General features: G+C 38.3%; 1 protein-coding gene and 1 pseudogene across 2 annotated transcripts; both read left to right on the top strand.

Moving 5' to 3' along the window:
• The first annotated feature begins 1,518 nt into the window (after nt 1–1,518).
• LOC149113125 (uncharacterized) lies at nt 1,519–4,522 on the top strand. Its single transcript, XM_089287941.1, has 2 exons — nt 1,519–3,294; nt 4,154–4,522. Exons 1-2 carry the CDS (start codon nt 3,168–3,170, stop codon nt 4,474–4,476), a joined length of 450 nt encoding a protein of 149 aa, XP_089144067.1. The 5' UTR covers nt 1,519–3,167; the 3' UTR covers nt 4,477–4,522.
• A 58-nt stretch (nt 4,523–4,580) lies between these two features.
• On the top strand, nt 4,581–11,378 carry LOC149113124 (myoblast growth factor receptor egl-15-like; annotated as a pseudogene). Its single transcript, XR_016206861.1, has 11 exons — nt 4,581–4,758; nt 5,350–5,521; nt 5,764–5,981; nt 6,245–6,429; nt 7,174–7,257; nt 7,326–7,338; nt 7,922–8,049; nt 8,212–8,430; nt 8,849–8,888; nt 10,402–10,498; nt 10,575–11,378. The product of XR_016206861.1 is annotated as a myoblast growth factor receptor egl-15-like (transcript).
• The last annotated feature ends 4,330 nt before the right edge of the window (nt 11,379–15,708 follow it).

Genomic DNA, 15,708 nt, shown 5'->3' with positions numbered 1-15,708 from the left:
AAGAAGTCTTGGATAGGGCTGTCAACCAGCGGCCTTGGGCCATATAGGGGGTTTCATGCTGACGTCATTGTTTACATTTTTGGTCATTTGCATACAGCTTTGCGTACAGAAGGAAACATGTTAGATATGAATTGACTCCAGGTAGCTAAAGAGCTGGTGAAACTTAAAACATGGTGAAATTTTTAACTTTGGGTGGAATATTCAAGGAGACATTGTCTTTCAAAAACTGCAAAATTTCTGGGTGGCAAAAGCGCTAATGAGCTCATACATTCTTTGTAAAATTTGAGTTTTTAAACCCGTGTGGACAAAAAGTATTCAATACATCAGGCTCATATTCATTGGCAGAGTTAATCGTATTATGACCTTTCAATATGCAGAACTAATTTATTTGTAGCTCCCTCTGACACTGAATTGCTTATGCTAATGAGGCAAATATTGTAAACATTAATTCCCCTATTCAAGACCGAGGGAACAGTGTTTCCCAATACGAACCGATCAAGACCGGTAAAAAACATATATTTATCATTCGATGCTTTTTTCTTTCTTCCTTTTCATTGGTCGAAAACTCACCACGTGAACTACCTACAAATAATGGTCTGCTCATGCGTAGTAACGTCTAAACGCGCTTTGCTGAAATGATATTCTGCTCATGCGTAATTAAAAGCGCGCTCTCTGGTGAAAAATGGTAGATCGCTTTCCTGAGCTGTCAGGGAGTGATTTAAACATGAAATATGGCGATCGGATGATAAAAGAATCATTAGACTCGGTTACCGCAAGGTATCGTGATTTGTCGGTGGCGAGTACATCAATTAATTGATCTACGAGACAATCACGAACTGGCGTCCAATAATTGTTAAATACTATGGTTGAATATGGATAAAATAAAGGGTCTAACATTTCTATTGTGAAATCCCCCGCTTACGGTCTGTGTTAAATCAAACTTACTCTGCAAAACAAAGATGGCGTCTAGTTCCCAGTGCTCCTCGGTTTGAAGGAATGAATCGGCCTTGCTTTCCTGCGATCTTAGCATCTTCAGTCAAGTAAGATGGCCGTGAAGTGATACCAAAAATATCATAGGTGATATCAATGATATCATAAATGATATCATTTCGCTGCATTGAACTTCACAGTTTGAATTGTCCAATCAAATGTCTCTTTATAAATGACTTAGACCAATCGTGTTGCCCATTATATTTCAGCTGACGTCAGCTTCAACAGTGAGCACTTGCTTTCCAGTTTTCTGAATGAAATGGCGGCTTCGGCGAGATTTTATTCTAGTTTCTGAAGATAACATTGCTCGTTTTACTGAAGAAAATAGGAGGCGCAAGAACTTAATGGGTGTTTACAGAATTTTTTTCTGTCTGTGAGAAATAAGGTTGGCTGACTTGTTGTGATCGATCATCTCCACTTGCCGCAACCATCGAAAAAAAATCTGGAGAAAAAACAGCAAATATTCTACTACCAAGTCAGCCGGTAATATTTTGCTTGCAGTTTTGCCTTGTTATTTTTTGGTTACTTATTCTGTTTTCGCCTTTGTTACAACTTTATTACTAACACCTAGCTATGGGATACATCAGTTATACAGTATACTACAAAAAGTAAATTGCAAACCTATTACTTACAGTGAACATTTAAGACATTCTACTATACTACATTAACGTCCCTACATTACACGCATTACCTGAACTATCGCCAAATTTATTTTGTTGCGTCACTTTTCATTTGCTTATGATTTAATGATGATGAGCAAAGTTGCATGCAATTGTTTTATTTTCGTAGTGAGACTTAACGTAGCTTTGTACGCCAGCAAAATCGAGATTACGTAATCTAACCCCAAATCCTAACCCTAAAGCCATTTCACATTAATATAAGAAAAGCGTGACTAATAAAATAATAGAATTAATCGTATTTTTACAAGGCGTACAGTTTGTATAGCCCAAGAGAACAGATCCAAGAGAAAGCTCTGCTTCAATTACTGTTAACTCTCAAATTCAATTCTTGGAGCGCTCCAGAAAAGGAAAATCCGGTCACAATACCAAAACAGGTGCTCTGTGGTTTCAGGTTTGTTATCACAAAAGACAACACTCATCACAATCCTTAATATCCATTTTCATTGACAATAGATTAGTACCTATAGTCTATGGAATATCTTATATTGAAGGCTCCTTAGCTTACTAGCACTTGTACATGAGAAAGGATTACTGTAATAGTCAGTCCAATCTCTGAAGGATACGGCCGGAAGATGTTTGTTCCATTCACGCTGCACCTTAGTGGGCCCTACGGAAACTGATCTTCGCAAGGTATCATAAGTGAAACTGGTCATCCTTTTTATTTTAAATAGTCCCTCTGTATATCTTGAGATTTGATCACAATTAACCGTTCACCAAACTCTCTAATCTCTGATTTCCATGATTTGTGCGCACATAATACCATAAGCTTGTAAGAACGTACACTTTAAAATTACAGTCATTAATCAATTCGGCTGATAACATGGAAAAACCGGATTTATCTAAGAGGCCATTGACGTAATGCTAATTATTTTATATACCACGACACATAAAACACAGATTTGTTCTTTATCTTATTCTTTCTATCTTTTGTGAAACATTATTCCACAATGGCTGTAACAAGAAGTTGCTGGCTTCTACAGATTCGCGCTAATGATTTAAAAACATTTCTTCAGAAAGTATTTTCCAATGATTTTTTTTTGTTTAGTAACGAAACATCGTCCCATTAAAGGCGATCGAAAAACAAGAGAGAGCCTTTTCCAGTCTGCCTGGCGATTTACGTGTCATGATTTTTTTAATCCAGGAGATCTTTAGAGCCTCTGCGAAAGATCTAATATCGGTCATCTTCAGTCCAACATCTTCTATGTCAGGATGAGGCTAAATGGTGTGGGTGCTGGGTGGCCACGCCGTGCGTCGTGTGTCGTGCGTAAAAATAAAGAAAGATTTTATCATATAGATCAAATGGTTTTTAGATAGGAACTATATATTTTTTTTCTTTCTTATATTTCCGCCCTAAAGTTAGATGGAAAGCGCGTCGTCGGAAACTAACCCAATATTACCTATTAATTAGACAGCGAATTGCAGGAGCTTTGTCTTAGGTTTGCTGTAACTATTATTGTGACGACTGCATGTTTTATTTTTCTCCTCAGAGTCATCGCAATGAGGATTCTTTCCCGAGAACATTTCGAGCGAGGAATCATTATCAAGGCAATTTTTCATTGCGGATTGATGTTCATCGGAATCATAATACTACAAGCTTGGCCGAATGAAGGCATCTCACAGTCAAGTACGTATCACCATAAGATACCATCTTGTAAGCAACAATGATGTTCAAATTTTGGCCAGAGAAAAGTTCCTATCAAATGCTTTTTTTGAGTCACTTCTGTATCTTTATTCCATCGCTCATTCAGAAACACTGTCCATGAAAACATTTTCACGGATTGAAAAATATCTCTGACTGGGATCTGTTTATCTTCTATGACAAAACCTCGCCCTTTTTTACAGGCTAAATATCAAGGAGTATCCAAACGAAATCTAATCGATAAATCTTTCACGAAGTAATGTTGGCTTCAACGCAAAGCTAGTGCTGTTAACGTCACCATGGTTTCAAAGACTACACACAATGGTGTCGATTACATGTACTACCTTCAAACGGTTAAGAGCTAATATTTTATGGCCTTTCCCATACTAACTACTTCAACATGCCAGGGCCAGAATATTAAAAGTTCTAGTCCTTAGCTAATGAAGTCATTTATCGTGTTTATTCATTTGTTGTAAAGGAACTCTCGCGGAGTTCATAAATCAGTGGCAACCCTCCTTGCCTTAATGTGACAGATATTCATCAAATTAATTTTGCGCAGGGCTCTGCACTATTATAGTAAAGCCAATAAACAACTGTGTTTTATGACTGTACCGATAAGGCCCGATGACAACATCTTTGCCTGGGTAGCCATTCTCCCGCAAAAAATAAAAAATATATATACTAGCGAAGCGGTAAACGAGCGATAATGAATACCGCCAGATAAATGCAAGCTGGAGATTTGAGAACTTCTCATGCAATGCGCAGCAAGAACCACAATCTATGCAGGTTGCTAATTTATCTCTTGACTTCTCTATTAAATGATGATCTCGCCTTTTCTACACAGATAGCACGGGGTTGCATCCGTATGAACCAGTCGGTTGTTTCCAAGATACCAAAAATCCACGCGCATTACCCTTATTAGTCCGTAAGTACCCTATCAACCATGTAGATTTGGCCAATTCACTCGCAGCCATAATTCAGGCGTGTGCTGCTAAAGTGTATGAGTATGGCTTCTGGTATTTTGGCGTGGAATATCGCCACGAGTGCTGGAGTGGGGTGAACGGTGACAAGACATACAACAGATATGGGCTTTCCGACAATTGTTTATGGAATTATAGCGTGGGAGATAGATGGACGATATTTGTTTACCGCTTTGTTGAAGGTTAGCAACGCAATCTTAAACGTCGTTTTAGAGCATAAGCCGAACAGTATTTAAAGTCAACAGTTTATACACTTTTTAAAGGTTTCATGTCTTAGATTGTTTCTTCTAATCATCAGTGAATGGCAGTTGGAGCCATTGGTCGTCATTGCAACCATGCAGCGTGACGTGTGGAGGAGGACACAGGACACGTGCTCGCACGTGTTCGAATCCAGCGCCAAAATGGAACGGAGAGGATTGCCATGGGGCAAATATCGCCACAAAAAGCTACAATTGGCAGAAATGTAAAGGTAGATAGATGCCTTTATTTGTAAAATTTTTCGATAAAATGATTCCAGCTTATTTTGATGCTCAAGTATGTCCAGCCTTGCTTTTCACTGTGGAGCAGAGTTAGATTATCATTTTAAGGTGGCTCTGAATCTTAAGTATAGATTCAAACCTCTTTTACGCGGACACCAAAGAGGTAGAACTGAGAGTCTGTATTGGAGGTGACCGTGAGGAGAGGTTCCTTCGTGAAGCACTATTTAAAATGCTCGTCGGAATGTTATTTAGACGTAAAGGCAAGAAATGAAGAATTGATATAAGCTATAGCGTTTGTCGACGTTTTTGTATAATCGTTGTACAGGTAGTCATAAGACTTTGTAAGATTTATGTTGTTTACTACGAAGGTACATTCATAGCATTATTGAATACATTTGTGAGATAACTGCTTCTAAAGTAAGTCACAAGCGGCATTGAAATAGTAATACATGTAATAATGATAACAGCAAGTTTAGAATTTACTGATTCAAATTTAAAAGGTAAACAAAATGGGGTAAAATATTTTTGTCAAAGAAACAAATTCATTTTCTGCATGGTGTTGTCGCATTTCGTTCTTTCAGTGTATTCAGACTCTACAGGAAGTAATCTTCTCAAGAATGTAACTCATCATACTGAGAGCACTGGGGAATCCTCTTTGCCACTGGTTGCGAAGATTGTGGGCAGCTCGCTTTTGGCTTTGCTATGTTTTAGTGGAATATTTTGGTTTGCTTTTAGATATCGTAAAAAGAGTAGGTGAGTATAAAGAATACTCTTGGTTGGCTTCAGTAAATACTGCGTGTGGTTCATTTACGAGAAAATAGGAACTTAGTAACTTGTCGGTCACTTGTGTGACGTATGAACTTGTTGCAACACAAGAAACACAACAAACACAATAAACAATTTTTAAAAGGTTGTGGTCTAGACCACAAAAAGGAATAACAACAAATATTAATTAACAAAAAAAGCAAAAGAAATATTTTCGATTTCCTATTCAGATCCAATCCAGAACTCTTTGATCCGTTCGAAGTGCTTTTTGATGACATTTCCCTGGATACGATTATTGGAGAAGGAGCTTTTGGGAAAGTATACAGTGGCAGACTTTTAAAACAAACTATGGAGGTTGGAAAAGGAAAGAAATCTTCGCAGAGCAAGACGGATAAGGAGCAGCAGCAAATGAAGATGGGCCTGACCGTTGCTGTGAAAATGTTACAAAGTATGATTGGGTTGCGACAGCGTTTTATAGCTATAAGTATAGATAAGGTTCGTAAAACGACCTTTCAAAGTCTTGACATAGGCAAAATGAAAAGTCGCAAAGAGTGATATATTTTGAGTTAACCATTTTGGTAATAACATGAAATAGGCGTAAAATTGTGATCGTGTTTAATGTTTCAGTTTTAATTGACGCTCGCCCATGTATTTGTGAGGGTTATGTTCAAAACTTACAGTAAAAAATGCCTATTATTTTTGCCCCACTAGATGGTGCCACAGGAGAACAAATGCAAGATTTCCTAAAGGAAATACAGCTCATGAAACAAATCGGGTATCACCTGAACATATTGAACTTATTGGCCTGCTGTACTATAACAAGTCCCATGTTCCTTGTAGTGGAGTTTGCAAAGAATGGGGATTTACTTCACTACCTCAGGAAAACAAGAGAGCAGGTGATGTGAGATGATTGAAAATCTTACCCCCCTTTTAGTTTGGTCAGTAAGTTTTAGAAAACTGGTCTACTTACACAAACTGTATTGTTTATTGACTTGATTCAATACAGTCCAACCTCGACTAAAGGCCATCTCTCTACAACAGCCACTTTGTTCTGTGTCCAAGAGAGGTTTGACTTTATTCCCTATAAAATTTGGAAACACGAGCAAATTCAAATGTTCTGGCGCAGTTGAACGGGTGCAGAAAAATAATTCCGGTCCCTCAGACTATTTTTTGCTTCCTCAAATTGTTTTGGGCTGTCGTTCCCAGCCAGTTATTTACTTATAGTTTTCTATGAAAAAAGCGTCAAGATTTCATAAACAGTTCGTTTTTCCGCGCTCGTTATAGATCAAAATTTTATAATTGTGAATATCAAGAAAACGCCTCGACCGCATAACGTGGAAAACCATGAAATAACGTTGACTGTAAAACAAAAGTTAAGGACCTTACACTACCATACTGAAGCTTCTCCTGCTTACCTAATCTTCGGTAGCATAAGCAAGCTAGGAAGGAGCATTAACACCCAGCCCCCGATTGTCGCCGGCAGCAAGGTACCCTCCATCCCGTTCATAGCTCTTTGTATAACGTTGCCCAAGCTTATATAATACTTTAAGTGGAGAGAGGCATTATGAGAGCAAAGCCTCGTGCAGAAAAGAACGCCTGAAAAACCATAAAACTCTCTACTACTTTGTCTTACATTTTAGATCAAACAAGCTTTTGAAGAGATGGAAGATGTAGCGCCTCATCATCAAACCGAAGGAGTTATAAATGAAGGGAGCTTATACGAAGTAATTATTATTTGCACTCTTTGTTCCATGCAAGAAGAGAGACTTAGGTAACCAGTAGTGGACTGGAGTGCAAATCCTCCAGTCCCTCCTACTAGATGGATTTGTGTTCGGTAGTGCCGAATTCAACTCCTTCTCGCTTTGTGAATAGCACTGAATTCTCAGTACTTACTCTGAATATAACGTCCACTCTGCTGGTAGATTATTTTGATTTCATGCATTTGATTAGAAGGAGTGGTTTGAATTTGTCTCCTTTCAGAACTTTCAGGCTGCCCTCAAAATTTCCTGGTAGGCTGCAGTTTAACCGTCGAACATATAAGTCCCCCTAGATATTCTTTCGGAATTTTGAGAAGCTGTTTTTTTTTTTTTTTTTTTCTTTTTTTTTCCATCCTCGCCGAGATTTCAACTACCTTCAAGTCATTTGACTTTACCATAGTAGCCGCTAGTCAAACTTTACCCTTTTTGACAGCCCTAGGCCTTCATCTAACGCGGTTCCTGACCAACAGGAAGTGAAATTTTCCGTTTTCAGACAGCCAAAATGCTGTGAAGAAGCAGCGATATCCAATTGATTTCTAAATTAGGATTTCGTGAAGATTTCACGAAGCAAATAAAATTACTTCCTGTCATATCACTTAAAATAAGTGTTACTTACTTTCCAGTGCACCAGCGACATTTTACAGATGTACAGATATTTTTCATCCGAGTAACAACAATGATACTGACAACTTACATGACGATGATACTCTTACACCCGCTGACCTGATGACGTTCGCATGGCAGATAGCGAAGGCAATGGTACGAGCTGTGCTACGTGCATACTGTGAGACTGGCCAATATGTTTGCAATTTGTAATATTGAGATTGATGGGTTGATGGCATTTTTCACAGATGATTTCTTTCCTTTTCATTAACAACTTCTGTTCCAGTGATCAAAACTTCCCTTTCTTATTTTACATAGGAGTTTTTGTCACGTAAAGGATTCGTTCATCGTGACCTGGCGGCGAGAAACGTTCTCGTTTGTGAAGGCAAGCTAGTCAAGATAGCCGACTTTGGATTGTCACGTAACGTGTACGCCGAGAAAGTGTACCGTGCTACAAAGAACAGAAAAGTGCCAATCAAATGGATGTCACCAGAAGCCATTCATGATCAAGTGTTCACGGCAGAGAGTGACGTGTAAGTTTAAAAGTATCACGTGAGGGAAGTCGGTGAGGTTTCTTATCAGCGGTTTTAATGAAATCCAAGTCTGCGCTCCTACATTCGGAGTTAAGTTTGCTGATTTGGAGCGGTTCTAATTAAAGGTATTTTAGCGTTTTTTAGCCGCTACAATTACTGTTTTGGAATAGTTTGGCGACAAACGTAGTGGGAAAATAAATAATTTGCTCACAGTTCAAAAGTGACGTTGTAACGTGTTGACTAAGACGTCAATTTAACATTTAATTTGTCACGGATATAGTGTCATATTATGTCTGAGCTTCCGTTCTTTTCTATTGTATCACGCGACAATAAATATTGCGGCTCAGAATGGAAAATCCCCTTCAAGCAATAACCAATAACTGGGAATCTGACAAGGTTTTTATCTGATTTATCTCAACAAGTGGGCGTATGGTATTCCACTTTGGGAGATTTTAACAATCGGTACGTAGCATCTCTTTCTTTCGAATCGCCTTTTTAGAATCTGTGTACTTTTGACATACATACAGACATACATACGTACATTGAATGCCTTGTTAAGTTGGCCTAAAGTAGTGGGTTTCGGAATTCACACCTTTTCAGGTTTCTTTGCAATTTGCGGATGCCAAATTATACTAACTTTTAGAAAATAGCCCAAAGAAAATACGTGCGTGGATTGGTTTAAAATCGTGTTTCTATTTAAAAATTAGATCGTGACATCGACAGTTCTATCGCGGGATAGTTGACGAGGGCGCAGCCCGAGCCAACTATCACGAATAGAAATCGAGAGCAAATAATCTAATTGTTTTAGTATATATAAATCTATCAGTCGTTCAAAACTTTATCTGAATCCTCCTCACGGACACTTCGAAAACGCCAAGAAGTGGCCGTCATTTTGTTAACAAGGGCACACTGCTACGCTACTCACTGTCTACAACAGAATAGATAGTGAGTAGCGTAGCCAATAAAAGAACGGCATTCGTGATAGAACACTAGTAGATTTATCATCCTCAGACCGATAGAAACACAGAACTAGAATAAGATGTTGGCGTAATGATGACGCGAGCAAAGAGAATTTACCTTTAGATAATCAAAGTAAACAAGTTTTTTTTTCTTTTTACGTCAAGGAATTTTCTAAAAGAAATAAAATAAAAAGCATGCTCTTCGTGTTTCTATCGAGGTTTAGTGTAAATCCACTAGCTTTGTTTTACGAATGCTGTTTTGGCTACGCTACTCACTATCTATTCTGTGATAGTTAGTGAGTAGCATAGCAGTGTACCCTTGTTAACAAAATTGACGGCCGCTTCTTGGCGTTTTCGAAGTGTCTGTAAAGAGGATTTAGGTAAAATTTTAAAAGACTGGTAGATTTATACTAAAACATTTAGATTATTCGCTCTCGACTTCAAATTCGAAAGAGAAATCTCGATCTCATAATCTAATTGTTTAATAGAAACACTCGTGGAATTTTGAGAGAACTCAAAAAAATATGTGGAAACACCCGCCCATTAGCTCGTGTTCCCAAAGCATTCCTTGTCCTCCCAAACTTCCACGAGTATTTCTATAACTCGATTAAGACACGGTACATGTTTTCTATTTCGTGAACAAACACAACTACTTGGATCAGTTCATCACTCCATGTTCTACCTCGCTGTAGTTTAGAGTGGTTATGAACGATCTCACTTGTAAATCTCACCTGCAAGACCCGCTGTATCGCTATGGATGTAAAACTTTAAAATAACATATTAGACATAACAATTTAATGTATGGTTATAATGATCAATGAGCAAGCTAGTTCCCAGGACTGCCACTCTCTGGATATCTACAAACATGACCGGGAATTGAAATCGGGGCTACCAATCACAAATGTAGCTAGTGGCCGGACTTGCGTTCGGAATCTCCGAATTACAACGCTACCAGCGCTCTAAAAAAAATGCTCTCGCTGCCCTATAAACTGATCTCCTTCTTTCTTTGTATCTAGGTGGGACGCCATATCCTACCATAAGTAATTATGAACTTTCTGTGGCTCTGAAATCTGGATACAGAATGGAAAAACCACAGATGTGCTCGGATGAAATGTAAGCTTCCTTTTTAGCTAGCTCACCCAGTTCTTTTCATGAAGTGATAACTAACACCTGCCACTATTTTTCTCAGGTATGACCTGATGCAACAGTGTTGGATGGAAAATCCCGCTGAAAGGCCTTCGTTCACTGTCATCCAGGAACAACTTGAACGGATGACGTTACAGCATTGTCCTTATTTGGATATGGCTGACGCACTCTATAGTTACACACCCCTTTATGATGCTGACAGTGACAGAGAAACGGAAATGGAAAGTACTACTTTGTAACTTACATGCTGATTTGCATGTAAGTGTTTTGGATATGATGACAAGTTGGCATTCTGTACGTTTCTCAGCCGTTGTTGTTTCCAAAGGAAGGCTTGCGGTGTCTCTTCCAGACAAAACAAGTCTTGTTTTTAAGAAATATGCCTACCAAAGTCAGCCCATAGCGAAAACAATGAACTCCACACGAAGATCCGCCACTTCATCAAGGAATATTTCAGAGAGTATAAAGTGACATTTCGCAAAGTAACATGACGTACCATTTCGCAAAGCACTTCAGAATGCCATTTGGAAGAGTACCAAGCTATATTTCTCAACGTGCAAATTAACATTTCGCAGACTTTGTTTAGTACCATGCGTTAACGTGATTAACAACATTTCGCAAACTACCAATTATGATTTTGTAGCGTATGACTATCTAGTGGTAACATTTCCTAAGTAGTGAACACTAAAACATAATACACCGAACAAATGTTAATAACTATTATTCGTCATAGAAAATTACGTTAAAATACATTTTTTTGTCATGCGCTCGTCCACTGAAAGTGGCAGCTGTCATGGATTGATTTACTATCTGAGTGACTCAGAATAAATGAAATTCAATAAGGACGCAACAGAGAGACTATCGTGTTTTAATATTCAATGCTGTTAGTTAAGAAATTTTAAAGCAATTTTCAGTTTATTTTGCCCCTTCAATGAAACCGACAACACTGAATCAATTTCCAAGGAGTTTTATTTCAACCCATTTTTGCACCACCAGCAACTCCTGGATTTTTCGATATAAAGCATTGTTACCACTGGAAACGAGGAAAGTTGCCCGTGAAATCACCGTAATTTTAAGGTCAAAACGTCATCACCAAAGCTCCGTCGCGCCTTACTCAACTAATGATCGTACTATTTTGCTTTGTAATCTGGGTCTTGTCTTTACACAGGCGTGCCAAGCTCACGTCTCGAGATACGCGAAAAAAAAAAAATTCTCGGACATGTACGTAGTTATTCATGAGAGCGTCACGCGCGCGTTGTGTGAGTCCAGGGCGGAAAGATTCCTGGTGTTTCTGAACTGACGGGGTTACGCGAGACCGTTGAGAATTTGAACGCTTTATAAGAGGATTGTATGAAGAACGAAATCTGGTCGAGCTAGGACGCTAAATATTCCAAAAGATGAACATTTTACACGTAAGATTAATAAAACGTACTTGCCATCACTGTTATTCCATTCATAACACGGAGCCAAGGCTGCACACTATGATTTCGACCGTTGTCCACGCAAAAGCGGTTTGCGCCCAGAAAATCCATCCGATCGGCAATTTTTTCACCCACAGTTTACGATCTAAGGTCATTGCACACTGGCCGCAAATGTCTCATTTCCAAAAGTCCCTGCGCATTGCGCTGAATACGAGCGTTTTCTACAAGCATTTCCAAGTCCGCTTCTTTGCACAACAGCTCGTGATGTCTTGATTGGACAGGGCCGCGCAACAGGTTTGGTCCAGGGTCAATATTCTCTCTACCGAGGGTAGAGGGTTTTCTATTTCTATGCATACATGCGGTTCTGTTGCTGTAGTTATCGGGCTCGGTTTGGCGGCCCTTCGGGCAGCCGGAGCTTCGCTATCAACCGAAAAGGTACACTGTAAAAAGAGCTGCAATAAAGTATGTTAAGTGGGTGATCTCCCTTCTTATTCAGATCTTCACTCCAAACGAGGTTCGCGAAATTTGTTCAAACTATTCCCATAAAATGTTTATAAGATTGATGATTTCAAGCCAATTGTAAGCGTTCTAACATTATTTTAAAACTTTCTGGTAGACCTAAGGGACCTCATTGCCCTTCCTAAAACCGCCATCGACTGAAATATTACATCCATTATACAAATTAAAATTTCTCTTAAGGTATCAATACATATCAATATATAGTCACGTCACGATGTACCAATAACTTTTCAAACCAAAGATTAAAATAACTGAATGGTAGCAGGAGCCATAATCGGGGACGGAGACCGTAAGTCTTGGGATCCGCGCGCACCCATGATATGGGACAATTTTTCTATTTTTAGAAACAATTGCGCCATACTGACGTCATATATCCGCGCAGATCCACGCACATATCGGGGGTCCTCGCGTGGATGTTGTCACGTTGCCTGATCAAGTGGTGAGAGTGGCGATATTCTCTTGCAGATTTTTCTCAGCGATGGTAGGGAATAAGCCAGGGAATAAGAACTAGGGCTCCTATATGTAGTTTTATGCTCTGAGCTAATGGAAAAAGGGGAGTTTTTCAGGGTCGAAAACAAGACTTCAATTTCGCGCTGTGAATGAATAATATGTGCTCGCGCTAGTTGTACGAGTAAGATTTTGCGTTTGTTCTGTAAAGAAAAGTTATGTAAGAAAACTCTTTACTCTGGTATCCAGTTAATTTGGGAGTTTCCCAAACAATGCTTAATCTAATTGTTTCTGTTTGTTTGGCGAGTTTGCAAAAGTTTTTGAAAGGCAGGTCTGAGGCGTACAAGTAGCTCATTTGCATAGCGCAGCGCATGCACTTTCAAGTCCGAGGTCGGTGTTTTCAATTGTCAACAAATCTTGACAGAAATTTATTTCGTTGTGTTTTATGCTGAGATGCTGTAACAATTTTCACCAACGCCAAAAGGCTGCTAATATCATGTGTGTTTCTTTAACATAGTGAAATTTTACACTGCGAAAATAAAATAGACAAGGAGTTTTGATAACTCAACCAACAGAATCGAAATCGTTATTCGAGTTGATTAAAGAAAGCGTCATCATAACTTTGCTGATTACTTCTGCGGTATTCACATATTTTCAGCTAAGCTTTTTACATTTTCTCAAACATTTATCAACCTTAAACATATTTAAAAACTAGAGATATTACATGAGTTCGATGTACGTTTTCAAACGAAAGTGCGGAAGTCCAATTTGCCAAGTTTTACTGACTGTACAAAACACTCATCGGCGGTCGCTCTTACAGTTCATAGACAACAGACAATTTATTGGATTTTTACACAAACAAAACTGAGCAGCATCTACAGAGATAAACTTTATTGTCACTTATTGGGCCTTAATAAAACATCAAGCGTTACTTACAATTCAGGCGAAATTCAAACTTGCAATTATTATTATTATTATTTTATTTTATTTTATTTTTTTTTTTTTTTCACTCTTCGGTCGAGATGTGGCAAGGGGAGGGAAACTTTGAAGTCCTGAAACGCTGCTATATCTAAATATATCCAACTAGTTTTTTGCTGTGTTTTGGAAAAGCTGTCAATCTTCAACATATGTGAAACTTAGAGTGGAGTAACGTGGAGCCCTTGTAAAAGAAGCTGAGGAACACAACTTGGTCAGTGATATAAAGCGGCACTGACACCTAAATTCGACACTGTCTTCCTTCTCTTAAACTGGAGCAGCTTACGACGAAAATACTGAAGTAAACTTCCGACAGACATGAACGTATTGATTTCATTTCATTTCATTTTCATTTTATTTATTTATTCCATTCTAAAATTACAAGTAAACAAGTAAGAGGAGAAATGGAAAAGGGCAAAAATATAGCAAGCTAATTAGATGCCCTTGTTTAATTGACAATAATAATTAGGGTAAAAAAGTATTGATTTGTGGGCCAAAAGCATCAAACATTTCGGGAATTTCGGACGCCATTTCCCCACGCTACATCCACAAAAATCCTCGCAGCATTGTACACGCGTGTGTCGCACATGATGGCGCAATTTGTTCTAAAAATAGAAAAATTGTCTCATATAATAGGGACAGCCCCAATACTAGAAATGGCGCGCACTTACGGTCTCCGTCCCCGATGATGGCTTCTGATGGTAATTTATTAGAAAAATAAAAATGGAATCATAAATTATCAGTATGTTCGACTGTCTTCACTCATGACATAGTTTTTCCTAATACGGATCGCGAACAATTCGCCTTTATTATTTTGTTTCTTTTCTCTACGGTATTGCTCTATAATAATAATAATAATAATGATGATGATGATGTTGATGATGATAATGATGATGACTTTATTATCGTGTCAATTAAATCTAGCAGTGGAGAATCCCCACTGCTAGTAGGGAACACCTAACTAGAACTATCTAAAAATACTATACAGAAAAGACCTATAAGAGAAATTAAAATTATAAGTTACAAAGATGTAAGCCACTGCATCCATCTAGGATGTTGCCTAGATCTAGCCTCTGTACGTGGGTCTTAAACTGCATGAGATTTATCGCCAATCTTTCTTTATTTGTTAGTACACTCCATAGTCTTAGGCTTAGATATCTAATTGAATGTTTTCCATACCTAACAGTGTTAAATCTAGGTCAATGAAAATCTCTCTGCCGTAAACTGTAAGTGTGGCTATTAGTATAAAACATGTTACAAATAGTCCGCGGGCACTAAAGTTGCTTTGAAAGCAGCCTTCACAAAAATACTACTTACAGTGTGCATTTAAGACATAATTCTACTATACTTATATTTCTACTTTGCGTGCATTACATCATCTATTGACAAATTAATATTTTTATCAGTTTTCACTTGCTTATGATTTTATCCTGATGCGAAAAGTTACATGCAAACTTTTATTTTACTGAAACTTAAGGTAGCTTTGTATGCAACTGAGCAAAATCGGAATTACGGAAACTAACACTAAACCCCAGCCTAACCTAACCTAGAACTTATTGCATTTTTACAAGGCATACAGTTTGCATAGCTCAAGAGAGCAGATTCAAGGGGAAACTCTATTTCAATTACTGTCACTTCCCAAATCCAATCGTGGAGCGTTCCAGAAAGGGAGTATCCGGTCACAATACCACTCATTATAAAGTTGCTGAGACTTTTGCTCTTTCCGGAGGCTTTTTCCGAACAAGGAAATGATTCATTAAAGAAAGTTATGTTTTCCCACTTTTTCGGATATGTACGTGTTAAACAAATTACAAGATG

Source organism: Orbicella faveolata, unplaced genomic scaffold, assembly GCF_042242905.1.
Source record: "Orbicella faveolata isolate gen_17 unplaced genomic scaffold, um_ofav_v1 contig_15, whole genome shotgun sequence".
NCBI lineage: Eukaryota > Metazoa > Cnidaria > Anthozoa > Scleractinia > Merulinidae > Orbicella > Orbicella faveolata.
Note: the sequence above shows the minus strand (reverse complement) of the source record. Positions and strands in the feature narration are given on the sequence as shown.

Excerpts from the sequence above, each read along its gene's own strand:
- LOC149113125 (XM_089287941.1), top strand. The coding sequence starts at position 3,168 with ATGAGGATTCTTTCCCGAGAACATTTCGAGCGAGGAATCATTATCAAG. Across the intron at positions 3,295-4,153 it reads TGAAGGCATCTCACAGTCAA|ATAGCACGGGGTTGCATCCG; the intron begins GTACGTATCACC and ends TTTTCTACACAG.